Genomic DNA, 14,999 nt, shown 5'->3' with positions numbered 1-14,999 from the left:
TTCAAGCACTCAAGCAACTTCACCTTCTACCCCGTTGCCTTATGCCACCGAAAGTAAACACCACAATGCATGAACATAAACAACCTAGAAAATAGCAGCATCCCAGCATCCCTCCCCGCTCACCACATCCTTTCAGGACCCCGTTCCTGATGCATGTTGGGGCCCTCGTGAATGACAAGTGGGTTGCGACAACATAAACAAGAACTGTTTTAGGCAGCGGTTCATGACGAGAACCGCCCCATGCCAATGATGTTTATCCAACTTCTAGCAGCAATGCAGCCACACACCGGCAGCGGCAGCCAAAAAGTTAATCATAAAGATGACAAAAACAAAAACCAATAGTTGACTGCTCTTTAAACAGCAGTCAGCATGCTGGGAAAAGATACACACACCTGGTATCTGTCTGCGATAGAATAAATATAATGCCCCCACACCACAAACAAAATAGACAGAGAGCGGTAGCAGGGCTGAGACAGAGATAAACACAAATGGAGGGAGGGTAGAAAGAGACTGTGCAAGAGAAAGAGAGAGAAAAGTACAGACACTGACTCAGCATCCACATGACTGCACTGATTGATTTGAAGTGTCATTTCGGTAATGTGGTCTGTCTCTCCAAAATGAATACTGTGAAGTAAACATGTATATCACCAGAAAATTGATAGGCACTCTGTCACAACATCTCCCAATGAAATGACCGACGTGGTACATGTTGTACAGTTCCTTTCCCTGGTGCCCAACTGCGGCTAATGTACCTTTTAATTCAGCGGACTCTTTGAACACACAAACACCCACACCGAGGCAGCTATTATGAGCTAATTATCGTAGCAACATTTTTATTGATTGCGCCTCCTCTCTTCTCATTTTATTTGAGTTCTTAAACAAACAGCTGTAAGTGCTAATTAAGGCTGTTTATTTTCACCAATGTGAAATGCTTACCATTTGTCTCTATTGTGATAAATTTGCCAGTTAAATTAATTTGTTTCAAGAGCGTTTCGTCTGCTAAGCCATTTTATGATGTTGGCTCTTACTGTTGTGAGTCACTGTTTTCTCAAATTAATAAGATATTGCCTATAGATTTACATGTTTGGGTAGTTGAACAAAAACATTCCATGAACCTTACTTTTTCAACAACAATTAATATTTTGTCATTTTTGGCTCACTTGCAGTTTTAGCACTAACAGCCTTTGGTGTTTGAGCTCCATAGAACAAAAAACCTAACTGATATTTACCTAATTGATCTGCTGCAGCACTATTTTTATGCTTTCCCTTTTTTCTCATCATCAATAATTAATTGGTGCTCTTCTGAGAACTTAAGTCTTCTGTCATTTCAAAGTGAATTGGATGCATTGCTCTCATCCCTCTTTACTCCAGATCTATCACACCCAGGGCACGTTTGAATCTGTAAATACAGCTTAAAAGTTTCAATAATTGTCAGAATTATTCAATGATAATTATTTTAAAAGTTAATGTTCCAAAACACGTAATTGATGATAGATTATTACAGCAGTTAAAATGAACATCCACTTTAGGTAGTAATGGGAGCCAATTAGTCTGCTATTTTCCTTCATTCGTGCATTAATCTTTTTTCTTTTGTTTTGCTGAAAACTCAAGGTAATTAAATTTTGTGATTGTCTGTTAGGTATGAATGTGTTTTATGCTCACTTCTGTTATTCTTTCTTTGTGTTCAGGTCTTCTGCAGGAGAGTTTCATCGAGGAACCAGATGGCTTGGTGTCTGTGAACCTGCTGGTCGTGTCTGCAGTTTCAGCTTTTGCCACCGGGGCGGCGCTGTCAGGTCTGATGGTGTGTTGGATAATGAGCCTCAAGCACCGCCAACGTTCCAGAGCCGGTGGATCTGGTTTGGGGAGTCGGCGTAAGGGTGACAAGGAGCAAAGCGTGCTTGGACACGGTCGCAGCGGTTCCGTGATCAGCGTGACTCGTATCAGCGGCAGCGAACGACCCCGCTCGCAGGTTGAGAATCTGTTCACCAACGGCTGGCCAAAATCTGGAGATATCGACCCAGGACTTCCCACTCCAGAACAGACGCCTCTGCAGCAGAAACGTCCAACTCCAAACGTTCATCTTACAGACTGCGATTGGGACCAGAGCCATACTTTCCTGGCCCAGACAGGGACACCCTGCACGACGAACTCTGCGGTCATTTACCTGAGCTCCAAATACTTGCAGGGTGGGCGGCAGGAGGGATCGGGCGATGTTCCCCCGCATTCGGAGCGACAGCGGTACCTTATCCTCTCCCACCCTGCCAACCAGCGGGATCAGGGCGGGCAACCATCCGCCCCGCCTACCCGCAACTCTACCGGTGAATACAACTATCCGACGACACCTCAAGACTCCCCTGACCGCAGGAGGGTGGTGTCGGCTCCTACCACGACCACGCAGACGGACTATGGTGAACATCTGCGATGGTCCCGCGACGGGCTCAACTTCAATAGCAACAACGCGACTCCTTCTGGCCACCACCCGTATCCGATACAGCCGCGTACTAATGCAGCATTAGTACGGCCAGGTCACCATACTCAGCGGGGGCTCAATGAGCTACAGGACTACAGCCACCTGCTGGTGAAAAGTGTAAGTGAGCGCAACCCTAATGGCCAATGAGTGGTCCAGGCCGTTCACTCCCTTCAGAGTCCCATCACCCCCAAGACTCAGACTCCTTCTGTAATCCTGCCCTTCCTGTCCTCTCTCACTGCCATCCAGTGTCTTTCAAGTCCCCCACCAGTGGCTGAGCTCTAGAACTACAGAGAGTGAGAGAATAAGAGCGTTGATGGTGTTAAAGCTGCTGTCCTCCCCAGCCTGAGGGTTGACGCCACTTAGCACGTTTGCAGCTTCTATCACGCCCTGTCTAATGAAACGGAAGGATCGCTTGGGAATAACGGATGTGATGGGTGATGGGAGGTGAAACACATAATCATAATCCTGCGAATGGGTATGCTGACTGTTTAGCGTACCGAAGCGGTCGCGGATTGTCTCTCTGTAATCTCACGCCCTGTAAACCATTCAATGGAAGTGATCCGTTTCGTTTTCACCTCTTTCTTGCTTTACGTTTGAGCCTGTGGATGCTTCTTTTGTGTGCGTCCCGGGCCTTTGCAGACAAGCTCAAACTTCCTTTTGTCTGTTTGCGTGTGTGTATGTGAGCCGCACCAAAATGTGCTTGTCGACCAGACTTGACGTGAACGCAAAATTCACTGTAGTTTCGTAAGTGATCTGATGTCAAATGACTGACTACCCCTCCCTCCCTTACCTATTAAGTGTCAGGAAGCAATCAAGAAAACTGCCATGTGACTTTATCGAAAGACTTGTGTGCTGGAATATCAGATGTAAATGGGTGATAGAGAAGAGCATTTGCCAACAATCATGGATTAATCTACCCATGCTTTCTGGAAGGAGCAGGGAAGCACTGTGGAAATGACTTTATATTGCTTACAGGGGCATTTGTTGGCTTGACCCATTTATTTTGTGGTTTATCTTCAAAACCAAGATAAGTGCGTTTTTTTTTTTTATTCCCCTACACATGTTAGAATTAGAGCAGAGCATTTGCAACACTTTCTCTTTCTTTCACTCGGCCTGACTTCGTTCTCTCTGCAGTCCATTGAGTCAAATGTGAGCTCGGTTGTATGGGCTGGGCCGGGCCACTAGGGAGCTGCATTCTGAGTGTCTCACTGACACTGGGTTTCTTTGTGCGGCCCAGTCAGACAAGACCATCCCAACAACAAATAGCCGTTAAGAGTCATGGCCTAGCCATCAGCCAAGCCCAGGAGAATGTCAATGAGGAGCCAGACAGATCGGACCCCTCTGGGTCCCCCCTCACTGCCAGCCTTCACAAGCCACACAGAATCAGATGAATACAATGTTACATTTAGATGGAAAGCAAAAAAATTCAAACCCACTGGGCTCCCGATGGCACTGTGCCCACTTCAGCCATTGTTCAGTTTCCTCTGGCTCTCTTTGGATTTCTGTTTGTTTGTTTTGTAAACCCCACGAGAGGCATGAAAGAAATAGTGTACTATTCAATTCATTCACCTCTCAGTGAACGACGTTATCTCTGCTTTCGTCCTGTGGGGCACCAGTAATTCACCTAGCATTACCTGAGTGTGTCCACTAGAGGGCAGTAATGCACATTAAAGGATTTTTCTACTCAGTGCTCAATGGACCCTTTTCACAGTATGAGATGAGTAATTAAGAGTAACATAAGAATTTTTTTTGTTCAGACACATTAAATTGGTCAAAAGTGACACTAAAGACATTTATAATGTCACAAAAAAAATATATATATTTCGAACAAGAGCTGTTCTTTTGAATTCCACAAAAATATCAAGCAGCACAATTGTTTTCAACATATAGATAAGAAATAAGAAGAAATGTTTCTTGAGCACCAAACCAGCTTATTTGAATTGTTTCTAAAATATCATGTGACACTGAAGACGAGTAATGGCTGCTTAAAATTCAGCTGTGCTATACCAGGTATACATTTAAAATGCTAATAATATTTCACAATATTTGACTGTATTTTTTTATCAAACAAGTGAAGCCTCAGTCAGCATAAGAGACTTTTTAAAAATCATTAAAAAAATCGTACTGGCCCCAAACGTTTAAACAGTAGTATATTACACAATACTTTGCGTTATATACCTGGCATTAAACCCTGTTGCAATGGGGTTTCAAATGCGTCTTTTGAAGGAGTGAGGGTCAATTTGACATCTTTCTGACTGCTGTTATCTATCCCCTTTTCTTTTCTTTGAGAAAGTCATATAAATGTAATATACATTTTTTTTTTTTCTTAAACCATTGAAACAAATAGCAATGCAAAAATTTGCAATGGTCTCACATGCGCTTCCCTAGAAGACTACCCTGCTATTGTTTACGTTCCAAACCCAAAAATGTGAAAATGGTCCATGAGAGAGTTTGACATGAATTGTCTGATGGTCCTATAATCAACAATACTTCAGCACTAAGTGTGTGTTGGTTTAAAAACAGGCCGTGTTCCAAATGAAAACACTGGTGAGTTGCTGATAGAGAGAGAATAGAAGAGCACAGGGTAGGGGAGTGCGTTCTTTTGAATGTGGATTGATGAAACTGCTGAAGCTGAACATTAAAGCCATTAATGAAGTGTATAATTTATGGGTTTTAAGTGCCAATGCATGACTGAGTTCCAAACTGTATAATTATTTTACACAATCAACATTATTGATGCAGTTTTTTAATTGACGCTGTCACCCAGCTCTTTTCATTTTTTAAACTTTTCCACCCTCACACAGACTCCATGCTGCCCACCCATGCATGCTCTCGCCCTGCTTCCCTCTCTCTGGCTTTTCACTCTGTTGCACCATTAGGCGAAACATGCGTGATTACGCTAAGTCTATCTTAGCCCTAGAGATGATCGTGAGAGACGTGCAGAAACGCAGGCACCCACTTGCTTACTCACAGCCAGATTTTACAAAGCAATCGCCTGAGATGTGGGCAGCAAAACTCAAGCAGCGAATCATCTTCCCAACCGCATCCCATGTAAGTAACAAACCAGAAACTAGTAGCAAGCGCAGGTCAAAGTTATTGTGAAACCCTGTATGCAATCGCTATACACAGTCTGGGTTCATTTGCACAAGATTTTGAGGCTGCGAAATGGAGTTAATTTGCTGTGGAGCTCTATAAAATGCTTTTCCGGGGAAAAGAAAATAAACTAGGGTTGTTTCACTGTTTCCTATTGTCGTAATTCTCTCAAGCAAGAAATGGAGTCGGCCATAAACACTCTGCTATGGATTTGTTTGGACAGAAATATATCTAGCTATGTTTTAGAAAGCTCCCTACTCTCAATTTTCCAATTAAAATGCTGCCTATGAACAGTGAGGACAGTGCGCTCCAGGCTTTCTCATTGTCTGGGCTGTTTCTTTCTCCGCTTTGTCTTTTAAAGCCCTGAGATTTTTTTTTTTTTTTTTTGACAGCCCCCCAGCCACAAACTGCCACAGCTAATGGGCCACCCGACGAAATGCGCAAACACAAAGAGAGAAATGGTTTGTTTAGAAATGACATGCTTTTAGTTTGCAAAACCTGACATCTGACAAGCACAAACAACAAACAGAGTTTGATTTTTTTTTGTAAAGTTGTAGAGAATATATTAGCCAGTACTGATATCTTCATTTTTATATTTGTTTGTTTTGTGGTAATGTTTTAGGTTGGTTTATTGAGTTCATGAAAGTGATTTGATTTGCTTTCTGGTGTGTGAATTTTTTTTTTCAACAATGACAATGATTATTCTTCGACTGTGACCTGAATTTCAGTGTTTGATCCTGGTTCATGAACTGTGCAAAGCCTTTTCTCAGAAAAAAATAAAATAAAAAATGGATGGGAGATGTTTCTCCTGAATGAAAGAGAAGAAGAAAAACACTTGCAAAAGAGCCAAGCCTTCTGTTAACTGTGATGGACTTCTGATTTGTCTCGCACCGGAGGCTGTTCGTGTTACTGGGTCCATTGTCATTAAATGACAAGTCGTGTCCCCATCAGTGTACATAATGGTTTCAGTGCTTAAATGTAATTTAAGTGAACTATCTGCATGAACACAGCCTCGGTCTGGGGAAAACAGAGGTAGTGTGTACTTCAACACGACATGCTACTGTGTGCCCTATTAATGTCCACCAATCAGACTGTCACATGCATGCTTCCCAAATCAACAATACAAACGCACACACACACACACACAAGATCACAAACACATGGACAGTGTGGTTCAAAAGTCTAAAAAGATTCTATTTAGCTTTTTCTTATTTAATAGAATGTTTTTCATTACAAATTATATTATCAGCATAAGTTAAGTGAAAAGATGAATTGAGAAATGAATTTCAGAATGTCTTCGTAGTCGGTTTGTCCCTCTTTTGCTTTAATGACAGCAGCACTCGAGCTGCATGTAGTTTACGTAAAACCTGATGATCGTGTTCTCCAGCATGATTTGAGATTATCCAAAGAGCATCTTGTGCTTTTTTTTTTCTTTTTTTCTTTTTTTCTGTCTGTACAGAAGCACATGAAAAATGTCACAAATTTGTTAATTTGTGTTAAATCTTAAAAATATCATATTCTTTTTATGCTGTAACGTTTCAAATTTTCTCAAAATACCAAACCCTTATTTTCAGGTGTAAATGGTATTTTAAATCCCAAATTTTCAATGTGGTCTCAGACTTTTGGACTCCACTGTATTTAAACACACATGCGCACACACATTTCTACATTTGAAAACTCAGTGTCCTCAGTTCTGGCTGTCATTGAGCATGGAGACTGTGCTCTGTTATCATTTCCTGTTCTAATAAACCATCAAGAACCTAACTGGTGTTTGCTTTTTCCTATATTTTTCTGGTGCACTGCATATTTATCTTTTTTAAATGCATGTACTTTGTGCCGCACTTAAAGGAGAACTCCGGTCAATTTTAACATTGAGCTCATTTTTTTGTACATTTGGAGTGCTGTCAATACAGAGAACAACGACAAAAATCAGTGTTGCCTACACCGTGTTATCCTCTTTTTAAAATTTGCACCCTGTTGACTTCAATGGGGCAAGTTTTAAACCTGCTTTTAGCCTCTTAACATCCTTGATGTGTCATTACAAGTGCACAGAAAATGTGAGTGATTCCTTCGGAGTGAACGCGGGTCAATCTGACTGCAGTAGATGTGAAAGATATGAATAAAAATGATGTTATTTCAGCCAGCGCACATACCTGTATTTACATCCTGTTTTTGGTCGAAGTCCATAGTAATCGATTGTCGAGTTCACGCGCATGATCATAGGTACTAAACCAATGCGCGTGAACTCGACAATCGATTACTATGGACTTTGACCGAAAACAGGATGTAAATACAGGTACGAGCGCTGGCTAAATAAATATCATTTTTATTCATATCTTTCACATCTACTGCAGTCAGATTCACCCGTGTTCACTCTGAAGGAATCACTCACATGGCTGTGCACTTGTAATGACACATCAAGGATGTTAAGAGGCTAAAAGCAGGTTTAAAACTTGCCCCATTGAAGTCAACAGGGTGCAAATTTTAAAAAGAGGATAACACGGTGTAGGCAACACCGATTTTTGTCGTTGTTCTCTGTATTGACAGCACTCCAAATGTACAAAAAAATGAGCTCAATGTTAAAATTGACCGGAGTTCTCCTTTAAGCAGGTTTCAGGGGAACTCGGATAATTTTTTTTAAAAACGACATTAGATAAACAAATCTGATTATTCTTAAATATCTTAAAGGAGCTATATGAAATAACTGTCATGTATTAATCACTTTTTTATTGCCAATGTGTGAACAGCTTGTAACGAAACTTTAAAAAACGAGACCTTACCACAACGGTTGTCTATAAAAGACTCGGGATGTTTTTGCTGGGAAAATCAAAAGGATGTGACATTTACACAAACTCCCAAGATTCTCTCTTCCAATCTGGCACATGAAACAAATGCTTATACAATGTTAAGGATAATGCCAAAATAACTATTCTGTATTTTAATGTCAATATAATTCATTCAAACTATAGTCTCACCACATAGAAAGATCTATAGTCTATATCAAACATAGACCTACTTTATAATCAAATCATTATATCATATTATATCAAACGATTATCTCTGCTGGCTCTACCATGGCCACCTCATCCACCATGGCCTCGTCCACTGCTCCACGGCCCAGGCCATGATCCATTTTCTGTTCCATTTTGTGTTTTTTGGGGGTTTTGGGTGGCTGTACTGTTTGCGTGTCGGGAGCCACCCATTGAGGGAGGATTTGAGGGAGGTCACGTCTATTTTGGGTTTTGTTTCATGTTAATGGTTCATGTCTTATGCTATGTCTTTAATGTTATGAAGTAACGAGAATGGTCAAAATGAGAACACCACATAACCCAAACACATTTTGGCTCCTACAGTAACAAAAGGACTTTATTCAACAATTTCTTCTCTTTAGTGTCAGTCTCTGATGGCCAATATTGAGCTGTCATTCTGACATAGAACCTGGAAGCGCTGCACTGTTTACAACATGAACAGCATCAGAGACGGAACTGAGTAATTAATGACAGAAATGTCATTTTTGGGTGAATTAACCCTTATATCAAACACAATAACTGTTCTGAGATCCGTACTGATCATCTCAGTGCAGCTTGCGCTCTCTTTTGCGATTACACCACAGGATAATTTGTGGTCTACAGATAGCTAACATAGCCTAAGCGTGATTGAAGACATGAGCTTGAAGAAATGCCAGCCGATCTTGTTATGAATCTGAGCCACAACTTCTCCATCTTGTTTTCCATCCCTGAAGGTCTCTGAATATTTATTTCTGCAGCATTTATTGCCAGTCAAATTCATGTATGCTCAACGCTGTTTGACATGGAAGTGGAATTTTAACAAGCTCATCTGGAGCCTCAAGTAAAAAAAAGGTAGGTCAGTAAACAACACCAACAAAAGGATTTATTACAGAGGCAATGTGTTTGGGATTAAACCCCTGCCTACGTATCAGACACACACAAGCTTAGCAACAGATACAATATCTTAGTAAATTGATGTTCATCTTGAATAAATAAATATATTTATATTATATATGAAGAGTGCCATCTGAAATTTTCTTCTAGAATGATCATTTTTATCAAGCTCGTATATTTAAGTTCAGTAATTTCACTTAAATGGCTATGTAAATTACCTATTAATTGTCATTTAAGTGAAATTACTGAACTGAGATATACGAGCTTGATAAAAATGATCATTCTAGAAGAAATTTCAGATGGCACTTCGAGGCTTTTGCATCTGAACTCTTAATATTTAATATGAAAAGTGCTCGTATTACGTGAATAATGTCAATTGATGATTTATATTTACTGTATATCTTATATTAACGTATTATCATGCATCCCGTTCTCTTGGGGGAAAAAAATAGAGTGCTGCAGATACAACATATATCCACACGGGGGCAGTGTTATCCATCGCACAGCTATAGTCCAACTGTCTGAGACCACATTATCTGGATTCAAAATCTACTTGAAACAAAGAAACATGACATAAATATTTAAGATTTCTAGCTCATTAACCAAACAGTAAATCTGTCTGATCATGTGATCGTGTCATAGGCTGTTGATTTTCAGTTCAACAAAATTTCGCTTGTGGCCACAGATTTGAGGTGCTTTTAATAAATCTTGTGATAAAAAGTGATCAAAACTATTGCTGCTAATGTTGCTGCTAATATATATATATGCATCTCGTCAATATGTGCCACTTAAAGGGATAGTTCACCCAAAAATGAAAATTCTGTCATACTCACCCTGAAGATCTTTTTGATGAAATTTGAGAGCTTTTTGTCCTTCCATACGCAACTGACACTTTGACGCTTCAAAAAGTTGATAAAGAGATCGTAAAACCAATCCATATGAATCGAGTGGTTTCGTCACAAATTTTTGAAGAGACACGATCGCTTGATGTGATGACCAGATTGAATTTGGGCTTTTATTCACATATAAACATTGATCAGCAAACATAAACAGAAGCTCAAACAAAACTGCTTGAGGCACGAGAACAAACCTCTTGGGTAGCTCAAACGTGCTGCGTATCACGACGATTAACCTCATTGGTTCTCGCACGTCAAGCGAACATGCTCGAGCTTCCGTTTACCACAACAGATGTGTGAGTTGAAATACCTTCATTTGTATTCCGAAGATGAACGAAAGTCTTACGGGTTTGGAATGACATATGTATAAGTAATTAAGTAAATTGTATATTGATAAAATTTGCATGCATGTTTTGATAGCGAATGGTCAAAGTATAAATATGGGCATGTTCTCAATTTTGAGATTGTGTTCACTAACACCTTCTTCCACCTCATAAACATTGCTATGGAACATGCTATCAGTTTCTGATCCAGAAAAGCTACTGTAGTTCATGCATTCATGACCTCTAGTAATACTGTACTGTAATACATTACTAGGTGGTGGCCCTGCATCCTCAATGAACAAGCTATAATTAGTCCAAAATGCAGCTGCTAGGGTTCTTACCAGGTCAAGAAAATATCATAATATGACACCAATTTTATAATCTCTACACTGGTTACCTATTAAGTTCCATATCACTTACAAAGTATTGCTCCTGACCTACAAAGCCCTAAATAGTTTAGCTCCTGTGATCTTCTATCGCCCTACACGCTCTTTAAGGTCACAAAACTCGAAGCTTCTGGTAGTACCTGTATCTAAGCCCACTAAAGGAGGGAGAGCGTTTTCGCATTTGTCTCCTAAACTCTGGAATATCTTCCTGATAATGTTCTGGGCTCAGACTCACTCTCCCAGTTTAAAGACAAATCTCTTTAGCCAAGAATTCACATAATGCATCTCATAACCTTGTACTCCAGTTATATCAGATCAAATGAGATTATCTTTGCTTAATGTTATGAACAGCATCTACGCTAATTATTTTCCATGTGCTTTTCTGTTTCTATCTCGGGATGCCCATTCTGATGTAACTGAGTACGTCAGCTCCAGTTTGGATCCAGCCTCTAATGAAAATGACCCAACACCTGTGAAGAGACGAGTCCAACTCCGACCAGGACTTTAGATGACGCAAACTGAATCAACATGCACCAATGCAAAATTTTCCATGTATTGTAATCATTGATCACAACTTGTATGAATGAGCTCATTGTTTCTACCGTGAATTAATACATTATTAGCTAACTGCGTGATTTGTATATGTACATTTCTGAAATTAATTTCTTGGACAAAGTCACCTCTGATAAGAGATCACTCTAAATTGTAATTGTTTTTTGTAAAGCTGCTTTGAAACGATATGTATTGTGAAAAGCGCTATACAAATAAATGTGAATTCAAATACAACAGTTTGCTAATATTTTGTTCAGGCACATGTTGATTTGTAAAGAGGAGAGCTTGTTACTTCATATAGATCACTGGCTTAGACAGTAGAGAAGAAAAACACAGCCCTCAAGAGTAATTCATCCATTTCAGAACCGTCCAAGTGCAATAATTTGTAATCAAACAAAAGCAAATAAGTGCCATGCACAAATACACTGAGCTCCTGAAGTGGGACTCCCAGTCTACATGTGATTTGATTTGTTTGTCATTAAATGTATGGACTATACGATAGTCTCGTTGACATTTTTATGTGGTTATACATAGGGTATTTACTACTATAAACCCCAAAATTAAAAACACTCTATGACTCCTGATTGACCCAGACTTTGTCAGATAATCACATTTTAGACATCTGGACGCCCACTTTTGTGTATTGAACGTACTAGATGGTCGAAAGGCAGTGTGTTGTCATGGATACAGAGGTCAAGGGGCTGTCGATTACAGAGATAAGAGTGGATTGTTATAGTCGCATAAAACACTGAGCTCATTTATTTGACAAGGTATCTCTTAGTCTAAGAAGCATACTTGAAATTCTCAAGCACACACACTTGTTTTAAAAAGCATTCAGTGTGTCAGTAGCTGGTGACATGATTAGCTAGTGTGGTGCTTCAAAAGACGGTCTCTGAAAAGCATTCTGACTGGTTGATGTATCTTTCACCAAGCTAAATGTTAGCTCTTCGGAACTACACACCCATATTATATTATATTATATTATATTATATTATATTATATTATATTATATTATATTATATTATATTATATTATATTATAATTTGTTTTTTGTTTTCTTAATAAATCAATTATTTTCTTGTTTTAAATCAAGCTTCTCCTTTGTGTCAGAATTAGTATAAGGGTGATATCCATTACTCACTAGGCTCTAATAATTGATGTTGTTATGTTATGTTATATTATTATGTTATGTTATGTTATAATTTACTGCCAGTATTTTTTATATAAGGGTGATATCCATTACTCACTAATAACTGTTATGTTATGTTATAATTTACTGTTTAATTTAGGTCAAGCTCCTTATTTGTGTCAGTATTTTTATAAGGGTGATATCTATTACTCATTAGGCTCTAATAATTGTTACACTATGTTATATGTTATTTTTTATGTTATTTTATGTTGTTATGTTATGCTATGTTATGTCAAATGTTATGTTATAATTTACTGTTTAATTTAAGTCAAGCTCCTTATTTGTGTCAGAATTGTTATATAAGGGTGATATCCATTACTCACTAGGCTCTAATAATTATGTCATGTTGTTATGTTATGTTACGTTATAATTTACTGTTTAATTTAAGTCAAGCTCCTTATGTCAGTACTTTTATATAAGGGTGATATCCATTACGAGGCTCTAAAATCACTGTTAAAAACTAATAAAACAAAGGGAGACTGGCCATTTAATCAGTGAACTCTGGTGAGTTCTGAGATTGTCTCAAATTCACTTAATTTAACACTAATGAGTTAAATCTCCCACTATCATATCTCCAGCTTAAAAGATTTCAACACAGTACTACCAAAGACCTTTAAAAAAAAGTGTTTTTCGGCTGTGTCACGGCTAATGAATTATTGAGACTCCCACTGTGACACGGCAGAAACAGGAGCCAAATGGTTCACTCTCAGATGTTATTGAGGTGACAATTGGGGTCACTCTATCCTCCTCATTTTATTCGATAGATGAGGTTCTGCCAGATCTGGGCCAGACGACTTTCAAGGTTTGCTGTTCTGGCTGTAGTTACATGACAAGTCAGATCATAAGCATCAGGTTCCACCTGAAGTGTTAGGCCTAATACACAACCGCAATGCATCGGTGTGATTGACATGTATTGTTAAACTCTTTGTAGCTCACCAGGCGCGTTGCACAACCAACATCAGGGTCATGGCCCATGGGATCAATTCCCAGGGAACACCTATTATAATCAAATGTATGCTTTGCTTGCAAGCTGTAAACAAATATCTGATGAATTAATAAAAATGTGAATTTATTGGCTTGGTAAAATTTCTCATGTAGCTACATGAAAGTCATTACACAGTGGCAGAAAATATTGCAAAACATATTAATCATTTCAGAAAATTCTATCCGCAAATTTGAAATGAAAAACGAACCCAGTGCCCTCTAGCAAATTAATATGATCTCATAAAAAGCAAGAACATGGACACAAAAGCTTTTGTTTGGAAATACATCTGATAATGAAACAGAGTCAGACTATTAACATATTGTTTGCATCTGTGATGTTGTTTACTGCATTATGTTACATGTAAAGCAAGGTGTGTCTCCTTCTCATGTACAACCTGAAGGGAGTTGAGAGGTTTCTTTGTTTGTTCTGCCACCCTCCCAATCTTCGCTGCATGAAACCTGAAACCTGAGTCTCTCATTTCTGATATTGACTTGATCAGTAGCGCAGGTGGGCATCATGACAGCCGCCATGTAGGCCTACTGTAGCACACATTCCAAACTACCGTTCCAATAATGTTTGCAAAATGAGATGGGGTGTTCCCTTAATGTTTTCTCTAATGTTTGCAATGACCCAAAAACAAATACATTTTAAAAACTGGACATTTTGAACATTCAGACAACATTTAAAATAGGAACATTAACAAAATGTTCTTAGAACATATTTTTGTCTGCTGCGGGAATCCTCACAACATCTAAAGGCTGGAATACATTACAAAACTTTTCCCAAGATTTTTACCTCGATTTACAGTCTGGCGATGTCCATCCATTCGGACCAATACAAATTAGAAAACATTTTCATTTGTCGTCTCCAATGAGGTGCACATTTCTGCATGAGTTTGTGTTTGGAATGACTTTAAAATCTGGTACTGTATAATGCCATTATTCTCTGTAACCATTTACAAAGTCAGCAAGTGGATGATGCCAGTAGCACTTTACTTTACAGTCCTGTTCCCTATGTACATATGTACTTATTATAGTAATTGCATTAACTGGGTAATATCTATAGGTACTAATCCTGAACCAACCCCTAAACCTAACCTTTACCCATGTAGTTACCGTATATTACCCAGTACTTTCTTAAGTACACGTAAGTGCACATATTGTAAAATAAAGTGCAACGATGCCTAGTATTTGAAAATGTATA

At 39.0% G+C, this 14,999-nt stretch overlaps 1 protein-coding gene across 3 annotated transcripts in view; it reads left to right on the top strand.

Annotated features, from left to right (window-relative positions):
* The window catches only part of sema6bb (sema domain, transmembrane domain (TM), and cytoplasmic domain, (semaphorin) 6Bb), a 125,773-nt gene extending 120,137 nt beyond the window's left edge, over positions 1-5,636 (top strand). For all 3 annotated transcript variants that reach the window (XM_079897848.1, XM_079897850.1, XM_079897849.1), the window contains one exon: positions 1,689-5,636. In XM_079897848.1, the coding sequence (XP_079753974.1) occupies positions 1,689-2,617 (929 nt within the window). In that variant the 3' untranslated portion in view covers positions 2,618-5,636. The remainder of the gene's footprint in view (positions 1-1,688) is intronic.
* Positions 5,637-14,999: the final 9,363 nt, after the last annotated feature.

Source organism: Squalius cephalus (assembly GCF_949319135.1).
Source record: "Squalius cephalus genome assembly, chromosome: 16".
NCBI classification, from domain to species: domain Eukaryota; kingdom Metazoa; phylum Chordata; class Actinopteri; order Cypriniformes; family Leuciscidae; genus Squalius; species Squalius cephalus.
The sequence above is the reverse complement of the archived record's forward strand: the minus strand, read 5'-3'. Positions and strand labels throughout refer to the sequence as shown.